Below are 16764 nucleotides of genomic sequence, written 5' to 3' on the forward strand. Positions count from 1 at the left end.
TAGTGGTGGTCCCTGGGAGCCTTTTGAGATGGCTTTCTAATTACACACAGAGAGCGAGTGAATTCTTCTGAGTTATTTCCTTTAAAAAAGCAGCTAAGTATTCATGAAATAAGGAAACAGAACAAGGTCTTTTTTTAAAGGAAAAAAATAAATATTCCAAAAATGCCAAGGTTAGCAGAATATAGCATTAGGAAATAGCAGAGAGATTTCTCCCTGAACTTGTGACTTACCTTTGGAGAAACATAGCTTTTCTGAAGAAGCCTACTTTGACATTCCACAGCAGCAAGAGAGAAGGTTACTGTTCCTGCTCTATAATGGTATCTCTTTCAGGATAGCTTTCCTTAGACATTAGACAACTTACGGTGTAATTTGGGTTAGAGGGAGGCAGTATCTTTAGGATATTTTGACCTTAACAGAGATTTTTGCATTGTCTCCCATTACGTTCTTACAACAAAGTTGGGAAATACGGCATACCGGAAACAACTGCTAGACAGATGTATGCCTGTTCAGAAAATGGGATTCAGGGGGATTTTTGACACTTGAAAGATGTAGCTGGTAGAGTTCTCTAACCGTCTTATCGTCATTGCTTTACTATTCAGTAGTTGTGTTAGGGATGTGACTGATGGAATGCAGCGTGTATTTACTGAGTTTACAGATAGTACCATGCTAGAACATGCTGCAGATACAATATTACTTTCACAAGCTAAGAGAAATAGTCAAGAGAGGCAGGGAGAGGAGAATGCTGTCATTCCTTAAAGAGACAAGTTCTTCTATACATAAGTTAAGTACCAGGATAATAAATCACTGGTTAAGCAATAGTTCTGCATGAAAAAATCCTGGGAATATCGTGGGTCACAAGCTGATGTGGGTTAATATGTCGTGTGATTTTCATACATCTGAATAGGTACATGGGCTGAAAGAGCTACAGCTCTATTGTTGAAGAGATGATGCTTCCTAGCATGAGCTGAAATACTTTGTCAGTAAGATACAAGAGCAAGATGAGCATGGAACCTATCCAGAGAAAACCAAGCAAGAATGGTAGTGGACCTAGAGAACAGTACCTAAATGGAGGGGTTCTTGGAAGTGTAAGTTATCTGGCCTTTGTGGGTATTTGCCTGAAGATTAATTGTATTAACTGTATCTACAATTAGAGGAGCTCGGGGCAACATGCTCAGATGTGAATGTGCCAAAGACGTATGCTTATCAGCTTCCTGTGGCAGGAAGGTTCATAGTTAATTGCATATGATATTAAAAAAGTACTTCCTTTTATTGTTTTGTATTTCAGTATATTATGCTGTAAGTGTATCATGAAGTATCATGAAGATGATGGCAAATTTAATTGTCCTGCTTTGATGGATTTCACCACCATTCTTAGTTTTACAGTGTCCCACAAAAGGGTCTGACTGTCAGCATACACAGTTCTTCAGGTGTGGTCATGTTATGTGACTGCTATAATGGTGCTTCAAAATTCTGTATCATCATCCTCTTACTATTTCTTAAACTTACTATATGATTCAATAGGAGTTTTGAGTAAATGTGCACAGTGAACAACAGTCATCTTACGGGGTCTCTGGTTTCCTCTTACTATTTCTTAAACTTACTATATGATTCAATAGGAGTTTTGAGTAAATGTGCACAGTGAACAACAGTCATCTTACGGGGTCTCTGGTTTCTTGCTCCATTCTTTGCAATAAGAAATAAATTATCTGTATTTTAATATGAAGCTGGACTAGAGCCTTAGGCCAGGTTGGACGAGGCCTTGGGTGATATGGCTTAGTGTGAGGTGTCCCTGCCCATTTGTGGGGGGTTGGAACTAGATGATCTTAAGGTCCTTTCCAACCCCAACTATTCTATGATTCTGTGATTCATTCCACCTCACTTTAGGTACCTAATTCAAGTTAAGGTCTAAAGGCCTTATCATTGTCACCTTCAGAGATGATTTAACCCACCCCAGAAAATATCAACTGAACAGGTGCGTTCCATGATTATTTAGAGAATTTAGTACTAGTCATTACGTCTTTTTATTTGTGTTGAACCTAGACCTTACTCATCACTGTGATGAAAGCCATCTAATCTATTCTAATCTAATTCCTAATATGTTTTAGAATCATAAAATAGTTAGGGTTGGAAAGGACCTTAAGATCATCTAGTTCCAAACCCCCTGCCATGAGCAGGGACAACACACACTAAATCATGCCACCCAAGGCTTTGTCCAACCTGGCCTTGAACACCGCCAGGGATGGAGCATTCACAGCCTCCCTGGGACTGGGCAACCCATTCCAATGTCTCACCACCCTTACAGTAAAGAACTTCTTCCTTATATCCAATCTAAACTTCCCCTGTTTAAGTTTTAACGTGTTACCCCTTGTTCTGTCACTACGGCCCCTAGTGAATAGTCCATCCCCAGCATCCTTAAAGGCCCCCTTCAGATACTGGAAGGATGCTATGAGTTCTCCACGCAGCCTTCTCTTCTCCTTCTGACCAGCCCCAACTTTCTCAGCCTGTTTTCATACGGGAGGTGCTCCAGTCCCCTGATCATCCTCGTGGCCCTCCTCTGGACTTGTTCCAACAGTTCCATGTCCTTTTTATGTTGAGGACACCAGAACTGCACACAATACTTCAAGTGAGGTCTCATGAGAGCAGAATAGAGGGGTAGGATCACCTCCTTTGACCTGCTGGTCATGCTCCTTTTGATGCAGCCCAGGATATGGTTGGCTTTCTGGGCTGCGAGCGCACACTGCCAGCTCATGTTAAGTTTCTCATCAACCAGCACCCCCAAGTCCTTCTCTGCAGAGCTGCTCTGAATCTCTTCTCTGCCCAACCTGTAGCTGTGCCTGGGATTGCCCCGACCCAGGTGTAGGACCTTGCACTTGGCATGGTTAAACTTCATAAGGTTGGCATCAGCCCACCTCACAAGCATGTCAAGGTCGCTCTGGATGGCATTCCTTCCCTCCATCGTATCAAGTGAACCACACAGCTTGGTGTCATCGGCAAACTTGCTGAGGGTACACTCAATCCCACGGTCCATGTCACCAACAAAGATGTTGAACAAGACCAGACCCAACACTGATCCCTGAGGGGCATCACGCCTTACTGGTCTCCAGCTGGACATTGAGCCATTGACCGCAACTCTGCGTGCAGCCATCCAGCCAGTTCTTTTCTTTGCTTCCAGACTATTTCTTAACACATTAAAACCTTTTGCTTTACAGCTGTATAGTTTCAGTCAAAGCTTATTGTGTGAAATGTAGCAGAGCTTTTAGGAGAACGGTAATTTTTGTCATCTCGTTGTGTTTATTGAAATGTTCAAGCAACTACAGATCAGTAAAATGCTATTTTCGTTTGTAAAATCATTAGTGGTTTGCCTATTTTCTGCTCCCTAAGTCACGGGACAGGGTGATTCTTACATAACAGGATTATTGTCAACTCAGAAATCTTTTCTGTATTTAAGGTTCCACATGTATCTTCTAGCTCAGATATATTCTGGATGTTCCACTGTTGCTAATTCTTGATACCTCACTATTCAAAGAGAAAAATGTATTTGCTAGAAAAAGAATATAGAGAGCAGAAACCTCCTGAATGTATTGAACAAGAAACTTGGATGAATAAAAAATTAAAGTCGTTTAGCTTCCAAACAGTGTAATTATCTTCTTTAACTACTCCTTTAGCCTGCACAAATTCTGTTGTAGGCCTCTTGGTTTTGATACACCTAACGAATATTTTATTGTTTATTTTTAAATCTTTTAATGTTTGTTCTTGGAAACCTACTTTTGCTCTTTGCAATTTCCTCTTACTTAGTGTCTGCTGAAGTTTTAAGTTCCTGTTTATTGGTTTCCCTAGGATCATGTTTCCAAAATTTAAAGGATTTCTGTTTGGTTGAAATAGACTCTTGAACCTTACCATTCATCTGGTTTAGCTTAATCCTGCCTTCCTGGTTCCCTTTCTTGCACAGTACACAAGCCTTCAGAGATGGTTCCTTTTAAAAATACTGTCATTGCTCCCTTTGCTGTCATACAGTTTTACTTTTAGGGTCTTTATGACCAATCTGAAATTTACTAAGTGTGTGGATTCCACTTCACTTCTTAGGTTTTACTGCAAAAAAAAAAAAGACAAAACCCTCAGAAATATGAGCAGTACACACCAAAAAGAAAAGGTAGGACAGACAAACCAGTGAGATAGGAGAATACTTACTGAGAGGGGAGAAGGGAAATACTTATACTATTTCCGCTTTTGCTGTATGACTCAACTGGAGGTGAACAGTTGTCATCAGAATCCCAGTAACCTTGAATAAACCAGTATGTGTCATGTTCTGTACTGATGGCCACCAGTATTTTCATCCTTGCCTACCATCCACTGCTGAGGCTGCAAGGTCGTGGCAAAAGTTCTGACTACAGGTAGGCTATCCACTGTGTCCTATTAACAACAATCTTACTTTGGACTGGAATATAGAAGAAGTGACATACTAAAATCCTCGTCTAATGGATTGGGTACAAGTGTTATTGCCACAGGTACCCGGCCAAATCCAGGCTCTTGCAATTAGTGCTTTGTGAAATCTTGTATATTTGTAGTAAACCACATCCATTCATCTGAAGGACCAGCAGATAGGGTGGCAAGGGCTGCTCTTTGTGTTCTGCCTTTCCTCTGAAACAAAGCAGTGCTTTGTGAGACAGCTAGCTTCATTTATAGGAAGGACTTCTGAGCCTTAAAGTCATATTTGTCATATTAGAAACACAAATCAATCTGAAGTTAAATACCTATGGAATTCCTCATTGTCTTTGATACCTCTCATTTGAAGTTTTCTTAGATGATTTTTGAAGGTGCATTCTAAGGTATATATTCTTCTAAATCAAAGGTGTATAATGCATCTGTGTTTGGAGCTAAATTGAGAAAAAGATCAATGTCAGGGTATGTGCTTAACACTGTAGATGAGCAGACTTTTACCAGCTGCAGCACAGGATTAGATTACCAGGTGGCTAGACACAAAACCGCGTGGAGGCTGCTTTGCCCAGTAGAGTAGGATTGGACCAGAAATTTGCTGTATTGTCAATATGATTTCATATCTGCAGCCCTTCTGTCTAGGAAAGGAAGAACTTGCACTAGCTGCATTCAGTGTTTAATTGAAAAAGACAGAGCTCTGCAGGCATATAACTGAATTGCATCTTCTTTGGCTCAGAAGTAGATAGTACTTTCTAGGATTTTCATTTTTTATCACTTGAGAGCACTGGCTTTTTCTTTTAACATTTGATCTGTGGAGCCATCATTCATCTCTTGTGGCACTCTGTTTCCTTAGAGCACTGCTGGAATTCAGCAAGCTCCGTGTTTTGGTCACCACCAAAGACCTATGTGACTGCCATTTCCCCCCCGTCACACACTGTGAGAATGCATTACTCCCATCTCAAGAGCAATATCAGATCCAACACTGTCAGTAGCTACTTGTGCACAAAACTTTGTTGGTTCAGACTTAAAAAATTGTCAGAGAGTTTCCATTTCTCCCATTTTTCAGGAGAGCATTTAGTATTTTAGAATACCATCAGTCATTCTAGGACCTACAAATTTAAATGCTTTAATGTAATTTAGCCATTCAGGATCTTCCACTGGTTTTGCAGACTTGTTAGAAAGGAGAAGAATATTATTTTTATGAATATTTGGGTATCCAGGCAAAGTGACCCAGCTTTCAGAAGTGCTGAGTTCACACTGCTGTCTACCATACATGGGACCTGCCAGAACTCAACACCTCAAAAAATTAGACTGCTTCTAATGAGTTGTCCAAATGTTAGACTCAATTTATGTCTCTGAGACAGTATGTTGCAGATCAACTCATAATAAACTGCACCAAGGGGTATTTAATACTTTACGTTCCAGAAAGGTAAGGCATAGACATTCGGTGTCCAATCCAGTCCTGTCTGGGTAGGTACCATCAATATTATCCAAGACTGTAGTTTTCAATGATACTTGTATTTGCTATTAGTTTTCATTATGTGCTATGTTGACTATTTGAATGAATTGCATATTGACATGTCAGTAATTTAGTATCTCTTAATTAATAATGCCTCTTGATGTATGTGTTGTATTTAAAAGCCCACTCTTGAAAACACTTCATGGGTGATTGTTCATGCTTACCTTTACCTTTCTAAAAGTATGTACTGAAAACTATCATCAGTGTTCCTACTCTGGTCAGGAAAGTAAGAGTCATCACCATGGGCTGATTCAGAAGTCTGTGAGATAGATGGATAGTTATATTCCAAAGGTGGTTTTCCTATTCCATTGATTAATACCAGATAATTTATTCTAGATGCCTTTTTAATGATTTGGTTAGGTGAGATAAATTCTGCACTTTCTGTCAGTGGGATCTTTATCAGTGGGACTGTCAAGGTGATGACTGCTCCAATTGCCTGACCCTTTTGCAGGGTTAGGTCCATACTGCTTTTTCCGAAAGATTTGCTGTGTACTTACCTTACTGCATGTTTCTTTTTCTGCAGCCAACATCTTATATATGGCAAGCCAAGAAATGATGAAGGTTGTGGAGAGAGACAGTACAACCATAAAGCAAAACTTAAAGAAGGTAACTAGTCCTCAGAACTTTCCAAGGAAGCCCATATGCATGAGTAAATGTTACATCCAGTTATATTTGTGCAAAACCAGAATTTCAGCAAGCTTGATTGTGCCTTTATAGAATCATAGAATCATAGAATAGTTAGGGTTGGAAAGGACCTTAAGATCATCTAGTTCCAAACCCCCTGCCATGAGCAGAGACAACACACACTAAACCATACCACCCAAGGCTCTGTCCAACCTGGCCTTGAACACCGCCAGAAATGGAGCATTCACAACTTCCCTGGGCAGCCCGTTCCAGTGCCTCATCACCCTTACAGTAAAGAGCTTCTTCCTTATATCCAGTCTAAACTTCCCCTGTTTAAGTTTTAAGCCATTACCCCTTGTCCTATCACTACAGTCCCAAGTGAAGAGTCCCTCCCCAGCATCCCTATAGGTCCCCTTCAGATACTGGAAGGCTGCTATGAGGTCTCCACGCAGCCTTCTCTTCTCCAGGCTGAACAGCCCCAACTTTCTCAGCCTATTTTCATACAGGAGGTGCTCCAGTCCCCTGATCATCCTTGTGGCCCTCCTCTGGACTTGTTCCAACAGTTCCATGTCTTTTTTATGTTGAGGACACCAGAACTGAATGTTAGTATCTTTCTGTTGACTTTGGAGAAACCATTAAAAGGGTCACTGATCCTTACAGCGTCATTGAGACGCATGTAGATGTAGAGACACATTTGTAGATGTAGCATTCACCACTATCAGATGTAGAATCCTATCTGATATGTTTTCGTTGTTGGAGGAGAAACAGTGTGTTATGGCTGAGCCTGAGATGTGGTTCCCTGTGAGGCCAGTAGTTACCTGGGTTCTGATCAGACAGGCAGATGGCCAGCCAGGGTATGAGAGCAGGCTGATTGACAGGTCAAAGCAGAACAAGTACCATCTGTGTTGTGTGTCAGTTGGTATCATGGGATTCTACAGGCCTGATTTTTCCATGCCATCAAAACATAATAGAAAGGAGTCAGCAAAATTATTATGGCTCCACAGTTTCAGCGATTCAACTGTAGCATAAGAGAAAGATACACAAAGCTCATTCCTTGGAGACTGGAGCTACTGATATACAAGTAAATGAAGTCATTTGGGGGACCTTTTTCCTGCACTGAACTTTCTTGTCTGTACAGTTTTAATGTTGAAATAGATCCTAGTACAGTTTTAGTCTGGATCGATGGCATTGTCACAGTCAATTCCCAGGCATGGTTCAGAGGTTGGCAAAGGCCAGGAACTGTTCCTAATTGGATTTTTGATGTGGTTATCCTGTTCTGGAGGCTGAGAGAATTTGATAGTGTGACCATGGTCAGACAATTCCAGATGGCTTATAAGCCACATTTAATGAACTACTGTTGAGGTAGACTCTGTGTGAGTAGATAATCATTATAAGATATAATTCTGCTGTGTCCCCTTCCTTCCCTCCATTTTCTGGTATCATTCCTGTCTTTCTGCAGGATGAATGATTCCAGCACTTTGCACTGCTAGAGATTTTCCTAGAACAGAATTTTCTAGGACAAAGGTCCTAGATCTCTGTAAGATTACTGTCGATAGATATGGTACAAAGTTCACTTCATAAATAAGTCTTTTTTTTTTGGCTGAAAATTGATTTATTTTTTACTTATCCCATTTGTATTCTCTGCACTTTGAAAGGTATGTTCAGATATTTCAGTTCTATTTTTTAAGAAGCTGAAATAGCACACATGAACAAGGAACGCTGCACTGCACTAGGCATGCCTGGTATTTCATTTTAATTGCAGAGCATTCAGAGTTGTTCTGCACACTGGGGGCAATCTCAATGAAGAAACTGAAGGGTTGATCTTGCAGATGGCAAATATTCTCAGTCTTAAACGAACTTTCCATGAGTTAATCCAAATCTGAATGAATTCAAGAGAAATGATTGATTTTAGTGAGTCACCTCTCTGAGTGTCAGGGATCTGCAAGGTCTGCCTGTTCTCTGAGGGAAAGGGAGCTGTGAGCCAAGGGTGACCCTCGCAGTGCCCTCACCAAGCAGGGTCCAGTCCCACAGCACCTGAGTGTGGCAAGGGTCCATCAACTGTCCCAGACAAGTTAAAGCAATGAACCAACTACAGCATCCCTCCAGAGAATTCAGTCAGGAACTAAAGGAGACAGGACCAGAGGTGGGACTAGAGACAAGGCTAAGGCTACAAGGTGGGTCCAAAGTCCATCCAGGAGCATAGCCAAAGACATGATGGAAGGCAGGCTGCATGGTGGGACGCATCCAGGCAACAAGCTATTTACAGCATAGGTCCAATTTCAATTTAGGGGACAGGACCAGGGCTGGAGACAGATACTCCTACAATACTCTTAGCTTGAGAAGCAGAGACTAAAGGCAAAGGACAGAGATGGAGACCCTGGACCCACAGGCAGGTGATGTGGGTTGGGGTCCCAGGCAAGCCTGATAAAGCTGTCAGTGCTCTGAAACTGAGGGTAAGGCTGCTGGTTACTGTGTTACGGTATAAAAGTGAAGAGCTTGCAGGAGCAGCACTTCAGCTGCTATTGGAAATTTTAATCACAAGCACAGGTGCTTGAAGTTAAGTATAAAAACTTCATTGGATGAGGAACATAGTGGTGGCAATGAGCTGCAGCTCCAGTGACTTCAGGTAGTCTGCTCAGATGCTTCACATCACAAAATTACTTGGGTTTTGTACTGAATGAAGGCTCATAGCCAACAGTAAGAGTTTGCAGGTGTCCTAGTCTGCTTCATCTGTGCTTCTGTTAACTCTGTCAATCTAAGCACGGCCTTGGCAGGCAGGAGCTTTTTTAAAGCTGTGTTAACTTTCTTTTATTGATTCTTCTATATCCTCATACTTTTAAAGTGGCAAACATACTCAAGAAAACAAAAAGCTGAAGCGAGTTTATAAGCAGTTGGCAAACTGAAGGAAAAGCAGGTCTAAAAATGAAGCTAAATGTGTCCCTTTTTTCATCTTCTAGTAATTTCTGGAAATGTAAGAATTAGAGAAAAATTTTGAGTTGGCATTATGTAAATTTCAAGTGTATTGACAATAAAAATGGGCTTAACTTATAAAGGTTGGAAGTTTATAAAAACAGGAAATATAGTCTAAGTTGCTATAGAACTGGCAAACTGTCACTACAAAAAAATTTATACTGTTTAGTAGTCGCTGTGATCATACGCTAAAAGCCAGTCTTAACACCTGACTTTGCCAGCTGCTGTGGAATAGAAAAGTTATTTCTGGATCTTATTTGCATTCTGTGATCTGAAGAAGAAAGAAGAAGAGACACTAAATTATTCCAATCTTTCCATGCCCGGGTTTAACTGTAATTATGATTAGTTAGGGAGTAGGAGAAATTTTATCTCCAGACCCCAGATTCTTAGTCTAACAATGCTAATTGCTGAAATTTATGCTGAAAGAATCGGAGCTGGAATATTTTTTTGATAATTAAGTGAGATATTCCACTTATAACCTTCTAAAGACAGAAGTTGTACACATTAAATAGCAATGGAACTATATTAAAAACTGTGTCTAAAGCGATTCATCTGGATCTAGCAGTACGTGAATGTAAGCTTAGTATTGCAATGACACAGGGAGTTGTGATACATCACAAGCTCCAAACAAGTAAGATAGGGGATGCTGATAGATTTGCTCAGCTTCGATGGTGAATCATTAGCTGATCATGTCTAAGCCAGATGAGCTATGTTCTTTCACTGTAAAAACACCAATTCCTTTTCTAACAGAAACTGGAGGCAAAGATACTACTGTGCTACAGGAAGTTTGTTGTCATTCCTGCACAAAAGGAAGCGGGTGTAATTCCATATTCTTAAAAGATGGACCAGCATTAAGCGTTACAGAGCTTTTACAAATAGAATAGAAATTTTTAAAGGGAAATGGTTATGTTGAGCATTCACTAGCATACCAATTACAGACAATGGTATTTTCATATAGAGGCTCTCTACAGCACCTAACTTTTTAAGACTGCATCATGCCACATTCATTGCTTTATTTTAAGACATAGCTTTACTGACTCTTTCTGTTAAGCAAGCTTATAAACCTATTGTAATCAAGAACATATTGCATTAAAGGGTACTTACAGAGGAACTTCTGTTTTTAAAAAAGTCACCTCTTGGATTTTATACTTACTGAGATATGTTTTGTTTCTTAGTCCATGATTAACACACAGTAGTCTTATTTCAAAGTACAGGATCTGCTCCAAAGCATATCTAAATCAAGAGCTCCAACACACTTCAGGAATTCTTGAATCAGTTTGGTAGTAAGCTTTATGTAGTGGTTCATAATTTCTTGAGGCCATAAATCACCTCCTCCAGAAACTGAAAATCATGATTCTTTTGTTTAGCATTTTAAACAAAATAAGGTTTATAGGCCTCTTGAGTTTGCCAGTGGCCTCGTGCAGCAGGTACACTGTGTAAGGAAAAAGACATGAAACATCTGAAGTAGGGGTACAATGATGAAAAAATACCTGTTGTCTGAAAAGAATCATTTTTCATTGCATCATAGAAGAGTTAGGGTTGGAAAGGACCTTAAGATCATCTAGTTCCAACCCCCCTGCCATGAGCAGGGACACCTCACACTAAACCATGCCACCCAAGGCTCTCTCCAACCTGACCTTGAACATTGCCAGAAATGGAGCATTCACAACTTCCCTGAGCAGCTGCCCTGGGTTCAGCAGTAGCAGTCATTTTTCTCCTTCGTGGTAGCTGGTGCAGTGCTCTGTTTTGATTTCCAGCCTGGGAACAGTGCTGGTGATACCGATGTTTTCAGTTGTTGCTAAGTGATGTTTACCCTGACCAAGGACTTTGTGAGGCTCATGCTCTGCCAGGGAGGAGGGGAAGCCATGAGGAAGCAGAGACGGGGCGCCTGACCCAGGCTAGCCAAGGAGGTATTCCATACCACAGCACGTCATGCCTGGGGCGGGGGGTAACTGGGAGTTACCCAGAAGGACAGGGGCTTCTGGGTCGGACTCGTTTCTTGCCGGGTGGTATTCTATTCTCTTCCCTTGTTATTTTCTCTTATCATTGTTGTCGTTCGTAGTAGCGGTGGTGATTTGTGTTGTACATTGGTTGCTGGATTGTTCTTGTCTCAACCCATGGGAGTTGCACTCTTTCGATCCTCCTCCCCATCCCTCCGGGAGCGGGGAAGGGGAGAGCCCCGGGGACGGGGGGGGAGCCCATTGCTCTCAGCCCAGCACCACTCAATGGGACTGAGTGAACAAGCTGTCTGGCTAGGGTTTAAACCACGACAGCATCCCATTCCAGTGCCTCACCACACTTACAGTAAAGAACTTCTTCCTTATATCCAATCTAAACTTCCCCTGTTTAAGTTTTAACCCATTACCCCTTGTCCTATCACTACAGTCCTAAGTGAACAGTCCCTCCCCAGAATCCTTAAATGCCCCCTTCAGATACTGGAAGGCTGCTATGAGGTCTCCACACAGCCTTCTCTTCTCCAGGCTGACCAGCCCCAACTTTCTCAGCCTATCTTCATACAGGAGGTGCTCCAACCCCTTATCATCCTTGTGGCCCTCCTCTGCACTTGTTCCAACACTTTCATGTCCTTTTTATGTTGAGGACACCAGACGTGTACCCAATACTCCAGGTGAGGTCTCATGAGGGCAGAGTAGAGGGGCAGGATCACCTCCTTCGACCTGCTGGTCACAGTCCTTTTGATGCAGCCCAGGATACAGTTGGCCTTCTGGGCTGCAGGCGCACACTGCCAGCTCATGTTCATTTTCTTATCAACCAACACCCCCAAGTCCTTCTCCTCAGGGCTGCTCTGAATCTCTTCTCTGCCCAACCTGTAGCTGTGCCTGGGATTGCCCCGACCCAGGTGTAGGACCTTGCACTTGTCATGGTTAAACCTCATGAGGTTGGCATCAGCCCACCTCACAAGTGTGTCAAGGTCCCTCTGGATGGCATTCCTTCCCTCCAGCATATCAACCGAACCACACAGGTGGTGTCATCGGCAAACTTGCTGAGGGCGCACTCAATCCCACTGTCCATGTCAGCGACGAAGATGTTAAACAGGAACGGTCCCAACACCGATCCCTGAGGGACACCACTCGTTACTGGTCTGCAGCCAGACATTGAGCCATTGACCACAACTCTTTGTGTGCGGCCATCCAGCCAGTTCTTTATCCATTGAGTGGTCCATCTATCAAACTGATGTCTCTCCAATTTAGAGACAAGGATGTCGTGTGGGACAGTGTCGAATGCTTTGCACAAGTCCAGGTAGATGACATCAACTGCTCTACCCCTGTCCATCAGTTCTGTAGCCCCATCATAGAAGGCCACCAAATTGGTCAGGCAGGATTTCCCCTTAGTGAAGCCATGCTGGCTGTCACCAAGCCCCTTGTTGTTTTTCATGTGCCTTAGCATGCCTTCCAGGAGAATCTGCTCCAAGATTTTGCCAGGCACAGAGGTGAGACTGACTGGTCTGTAGTTCCCTGGGTCATCTATTTTCCCCTTCTTGAAAATGGGGGTTATATTTCCCTTTTCCCAGTCGTTGGGAACTTCACCTTACTGCCATGATTTTTCAGATATGGTGGACAGTGGCTTAACAACTTCATTTGCCAGCTCCTTCAGGACCCACGGATGGATTTCATCAGGTCCCATGGACTTGTGCCTGTTCAGGTTCTTAAGATGGTCTCGAACCAGATCCTCTCCTACAGTGGGCCCAATATCTTCATTCTCACAGTCCCTGCATCTGCCTTCCAACACTTGGGTGTTGTGGTCAGAGCCGATGTCAGTGAAGACTGAGGCAAAGAAGTCATTCAGAACCTCAGCCTTCTTCAAATCCAGGGTAGCCAGTTCTCCTGATAGCTTCTGGAGGGGGCCTGAGTTGTCCCTAGTCTGTCTTTTATTCACTACGTACCTGTAGAATCCCTTGCTGTTATCCTTCACAACTCTAGCCAAGTTTAATTCTAACTGGGCCTTACCTTTCCTAACCTGGTCCCTAGCTTCCCGGACAACATCCCTGTATTCTTCCCAGGCCACCTGTCCTTGCTTCCACCTTTTATAAGCCTCTTCTTTCCCCTCTAAGTTTCCTCAGCAGCTCCTTATCCATCCATGGAGGTCTCCTGGCCCTCCTGCTGCTCTTCCTTCTAGGGAATGTAACACTCCTGAGCTCGTAGTAGGTGATCCTTGAGTATCATCCAACAGTCTTGGGCCCCCTGCCCTCTGGGGCTATATACCATGGAACCTGCTTAGGAACCTGCTTGGGCTCCCCTTAGCTTGGGGCTATATCCCACGGAACCTGAGGAGGCCTAAGTCCGCTCTCTTGAAGTCCAGGGCAGTGAGCTTGCTGCACGCTCTTCTCACTGTCCTGAGGATCTCAAACTCGACCACCTCATGATCGCTGCATCCAAGGCTGCCCTGGAGCTGCCGGGTGGTACCATCCCTCCAACAGATATCAGGGTGGTTGAAGTCTCCCATGAGAGCAAGAGCCTGCAAGTGTGAGGCTGTTCCTGCCCCTCTTGTAGAGTGCTTCATCCACAGATTCCCCTTGGTCAGATGGTCTGTAACATATCCCCACAATAATGTCCCCCGTAGCTCTTCTCCCTTTAACCTTTTAACCCTGACCCACAAACTTTCTGTTGACTGCAATTTTTAATCAAATGGGAAAAGTATAAACTGGAAGTTTACGGGACGTGAACTTATTTGCACTCAGATTGAGTGGTGACACATAACCATCCATATAGAGATAGTTAGGTGAGGAAGAAATTCAGTTTTGAACAAAAATAAATGAATGAAGTACTGTCCTGGGTTCAGCAGTAGCAGTCATTTTTCCCCTTCTTGGTAGCTGGTGCAGTGCTGTGTTTTGACTTTCGGCCTGGGAACAGAGCTGATAGTAATGTTTTGGTTTGGCCAAGGACTTTGTGAGCCTCATGCTCTGCCAGGGAGGAAGGGAAGCCAGGAGGAAGCAGAGACAGGACACCTGACCCAAACTGACCAAAGAGGTATTCCATACCACAGCACGTCATGCCCAGGATGTAACTGGGAGTGAGCCGGAAGGGCTGGGGGACTGTGGGGTTGGAGGAGGTATCGGTCGGTGCTTGGTCGAGCTGAGGGGGGCAAGTTATCGGTCAGCTGGTGCTGAGGTGTTGTATTCTCTTCCCTTGTTATTTCCTTTATCATTATTATCATTGGTGGTAGCAGTAGTGATTTGTGTTATACCTTAGTTACTAAACTGTTCTTATCTCAACCCGTGGGAGGTGCATTCTTTTCAATTCTCCTCTCCGTCCCTCCGGGAGTAGGGGGAGGGAAAGAAGGGGGGGGGGGCTGAGTGAATGAGTTACCTGACCGGGTTTAAACCACGACAAGTACGTTTGCCACTTCCTGCTTACTTTAGTGGTGTATTTAAAACGTAATGTAATACAAGTTTATGTCACATCAGTAGTACCACAGAAAATGTGTTCTCCAAAAGTATCAACTAAACAGTGAAACTCAGAGATTAAAAAATGCAAAAAAAAAAAGTTCCACAGAAAAAGTGCTAGGTTTTGCTTTTGGAAAATTGTCTTTGCTAGAGAAAGCTTTTAAAATGGAGCAACCAAGAACTATTTGACCCCTGAAGCAGCTGGTTTGATGTTGCCCAGTGTTTTTGAGTCCCTTTAGACATCCAAAGGGGTTTAATAATTATTCCCAGTGAGAAGAGCATGATCTGAAGGTGAGTGGTTAAAAGAATGCTACAAATACTTTGCCTACCCGCAGCCTGAGTGAGTTGCTTGCCTACATTTGTGAAAAACCTTCCAAACACTCTTTCTGAGTAGGTGCAAAGTGCTCTGTGGAGCCAAGAACACCTCTTTTTTTGGCTAGTCTCACATCCTTTTTGGCCTGCTCTCCCTGGAGGTGCAGAGTTAAGTCAGGGAACTTGCACATATGCTTGGGGATTTTGGTGCCTTTGTCATTTAGCCACAAGAACAACCTTCTTTTTGAAGCACCCAAAATACCTAAGCAGGGATCAGCAGTTTCTCTCCTCAGTGGAGAAGGATCTGAGTGAGCATTCAAGAAGATCAATGCACTGCAATATCGCTTATCTGTAATACTTCACTTGTTCTGTAACTGAGTTCTTGTTGCCATCATTCATGCTGTGCATTATTCTAATAAAGAAAGGATGACATGAATTTCCAGGGGGTTGGGGAGAGGTATATAGTGTGTGCTACACACGGTGAGTAAAGACAGCAGTATTTCCCCACCCTTCTGAAGAATACTTAAGAAGTTACCATCCAACCCTTATTACCCCTTGATCACTTACATTCCCTCCCTCTGCCACAGAGCACTGCATGGCAGTGAACAAAATTGCCATTTACTGCAGATCCTGCTGTTGTAAGAGGGATCTGGCTGATTAACCTTAGCTGAAGACCCACTGAAGGTAGACAGTGTAAGTCAGCCTGATACCCAAGGGAAAATACTGTTTGCAGTAAATGTGGTTAGAAGAATCTGGCCTGATAAAAGTATTGCTTAAATAGTGGTTTCAGGTCTGTTTGGTTTTGTTTGGTTTTATTTTTGTATTTATACAGACTTGACTTCTGAAATATTCATGTTCCTGACACATCTAAATATACACCCTTGAAGCGCTTTTAAGTCTCCAAGAGTAACGTAGATAATATAAATAAGTTAATCACCCTGGTTTGTTGATAAATCTTGTGCATCCTTTTTATAAAAACACATTTTTACTTTGCATTGAGTTTGACCCTTCGTTATCTCTGAGAAAGTGGAAATACAAGTGCCTTTGCTTGATCTCTTGGTTCTATGTGCAGAGCAATCAGTAGCATTGCTAATTGCAGCAAAGTTAGAGGCTCTTTCCTCTTCCTCAGTTTATCGAATTTCCAGTTAACACTGACAAAGGCAAGAGAACAGGGGCCTGCACTCTGGTCATTTGGTAGAACACCATACCTGACACCAGGGAGAGGAGTAACACATCTCGAATCATGTGCAAAGTAGCCGCTATGCCTGGCCATGTCTCAGGGTTTACATCCTGATTTCTCTGAAACTGAAATGTTTCTTCATGCCCTTTTCAGACAGGGAAGCTAGTTTCTTTTTTTTTTTTTTTATGTTGGCTTAACAAAACTGTCCATGTTCCTTATGTTAAATAGAATCATAGAATAGTTAGGGTTGGAAAGGACCTTAAGATCATCTAGTTCCAACCCCCCCTGCCATGAGCAGGGACACCTCACACTAAACCATGTCAC

General features: G+C 42.7%; 1 protein-coding gene across 2 annotated transcripts in view; it reads left to right on the plus strand.

The window, feature by feature from the left end:
- Positions 1 to 16764, plus strand: part of LDAH (lipid droplet associated hydrolase) — a 130184-nt gene that overhangs the window by 101418 nt on the left and 12002 nt on the right. For both annotated transcript variants that reach the window (XM_057427643.1, XM_057427642.1), the window contains one exon: positions 6477 to 6559. In XM_057427643.1, the coding sequence (XP_057283626.1) occupies positions 6477 to 6559 (83 nt within the window). The remainder of the gene's footprint in view (positions 1 to 6476; positions 6560 to 16764) is intronic.

Source organism: Pezoporus wallicus, unplaced genomic scaffold (assembly GCF_028554395.1).
Source record: "Pezoporus wallicus isolate ANWC-B61680 ecotype Strahan unplaced genomic scaffold, APGP_CSIRO_Pwel_v1 contig_6464, whole genome shotgun sequence".
Lineage (NCBI taxonomy): Eukaryota > Metazoa > Chordata > Aves > Psittaciformes > Psittacidae > Pezoporus > Pezoporus wallicus.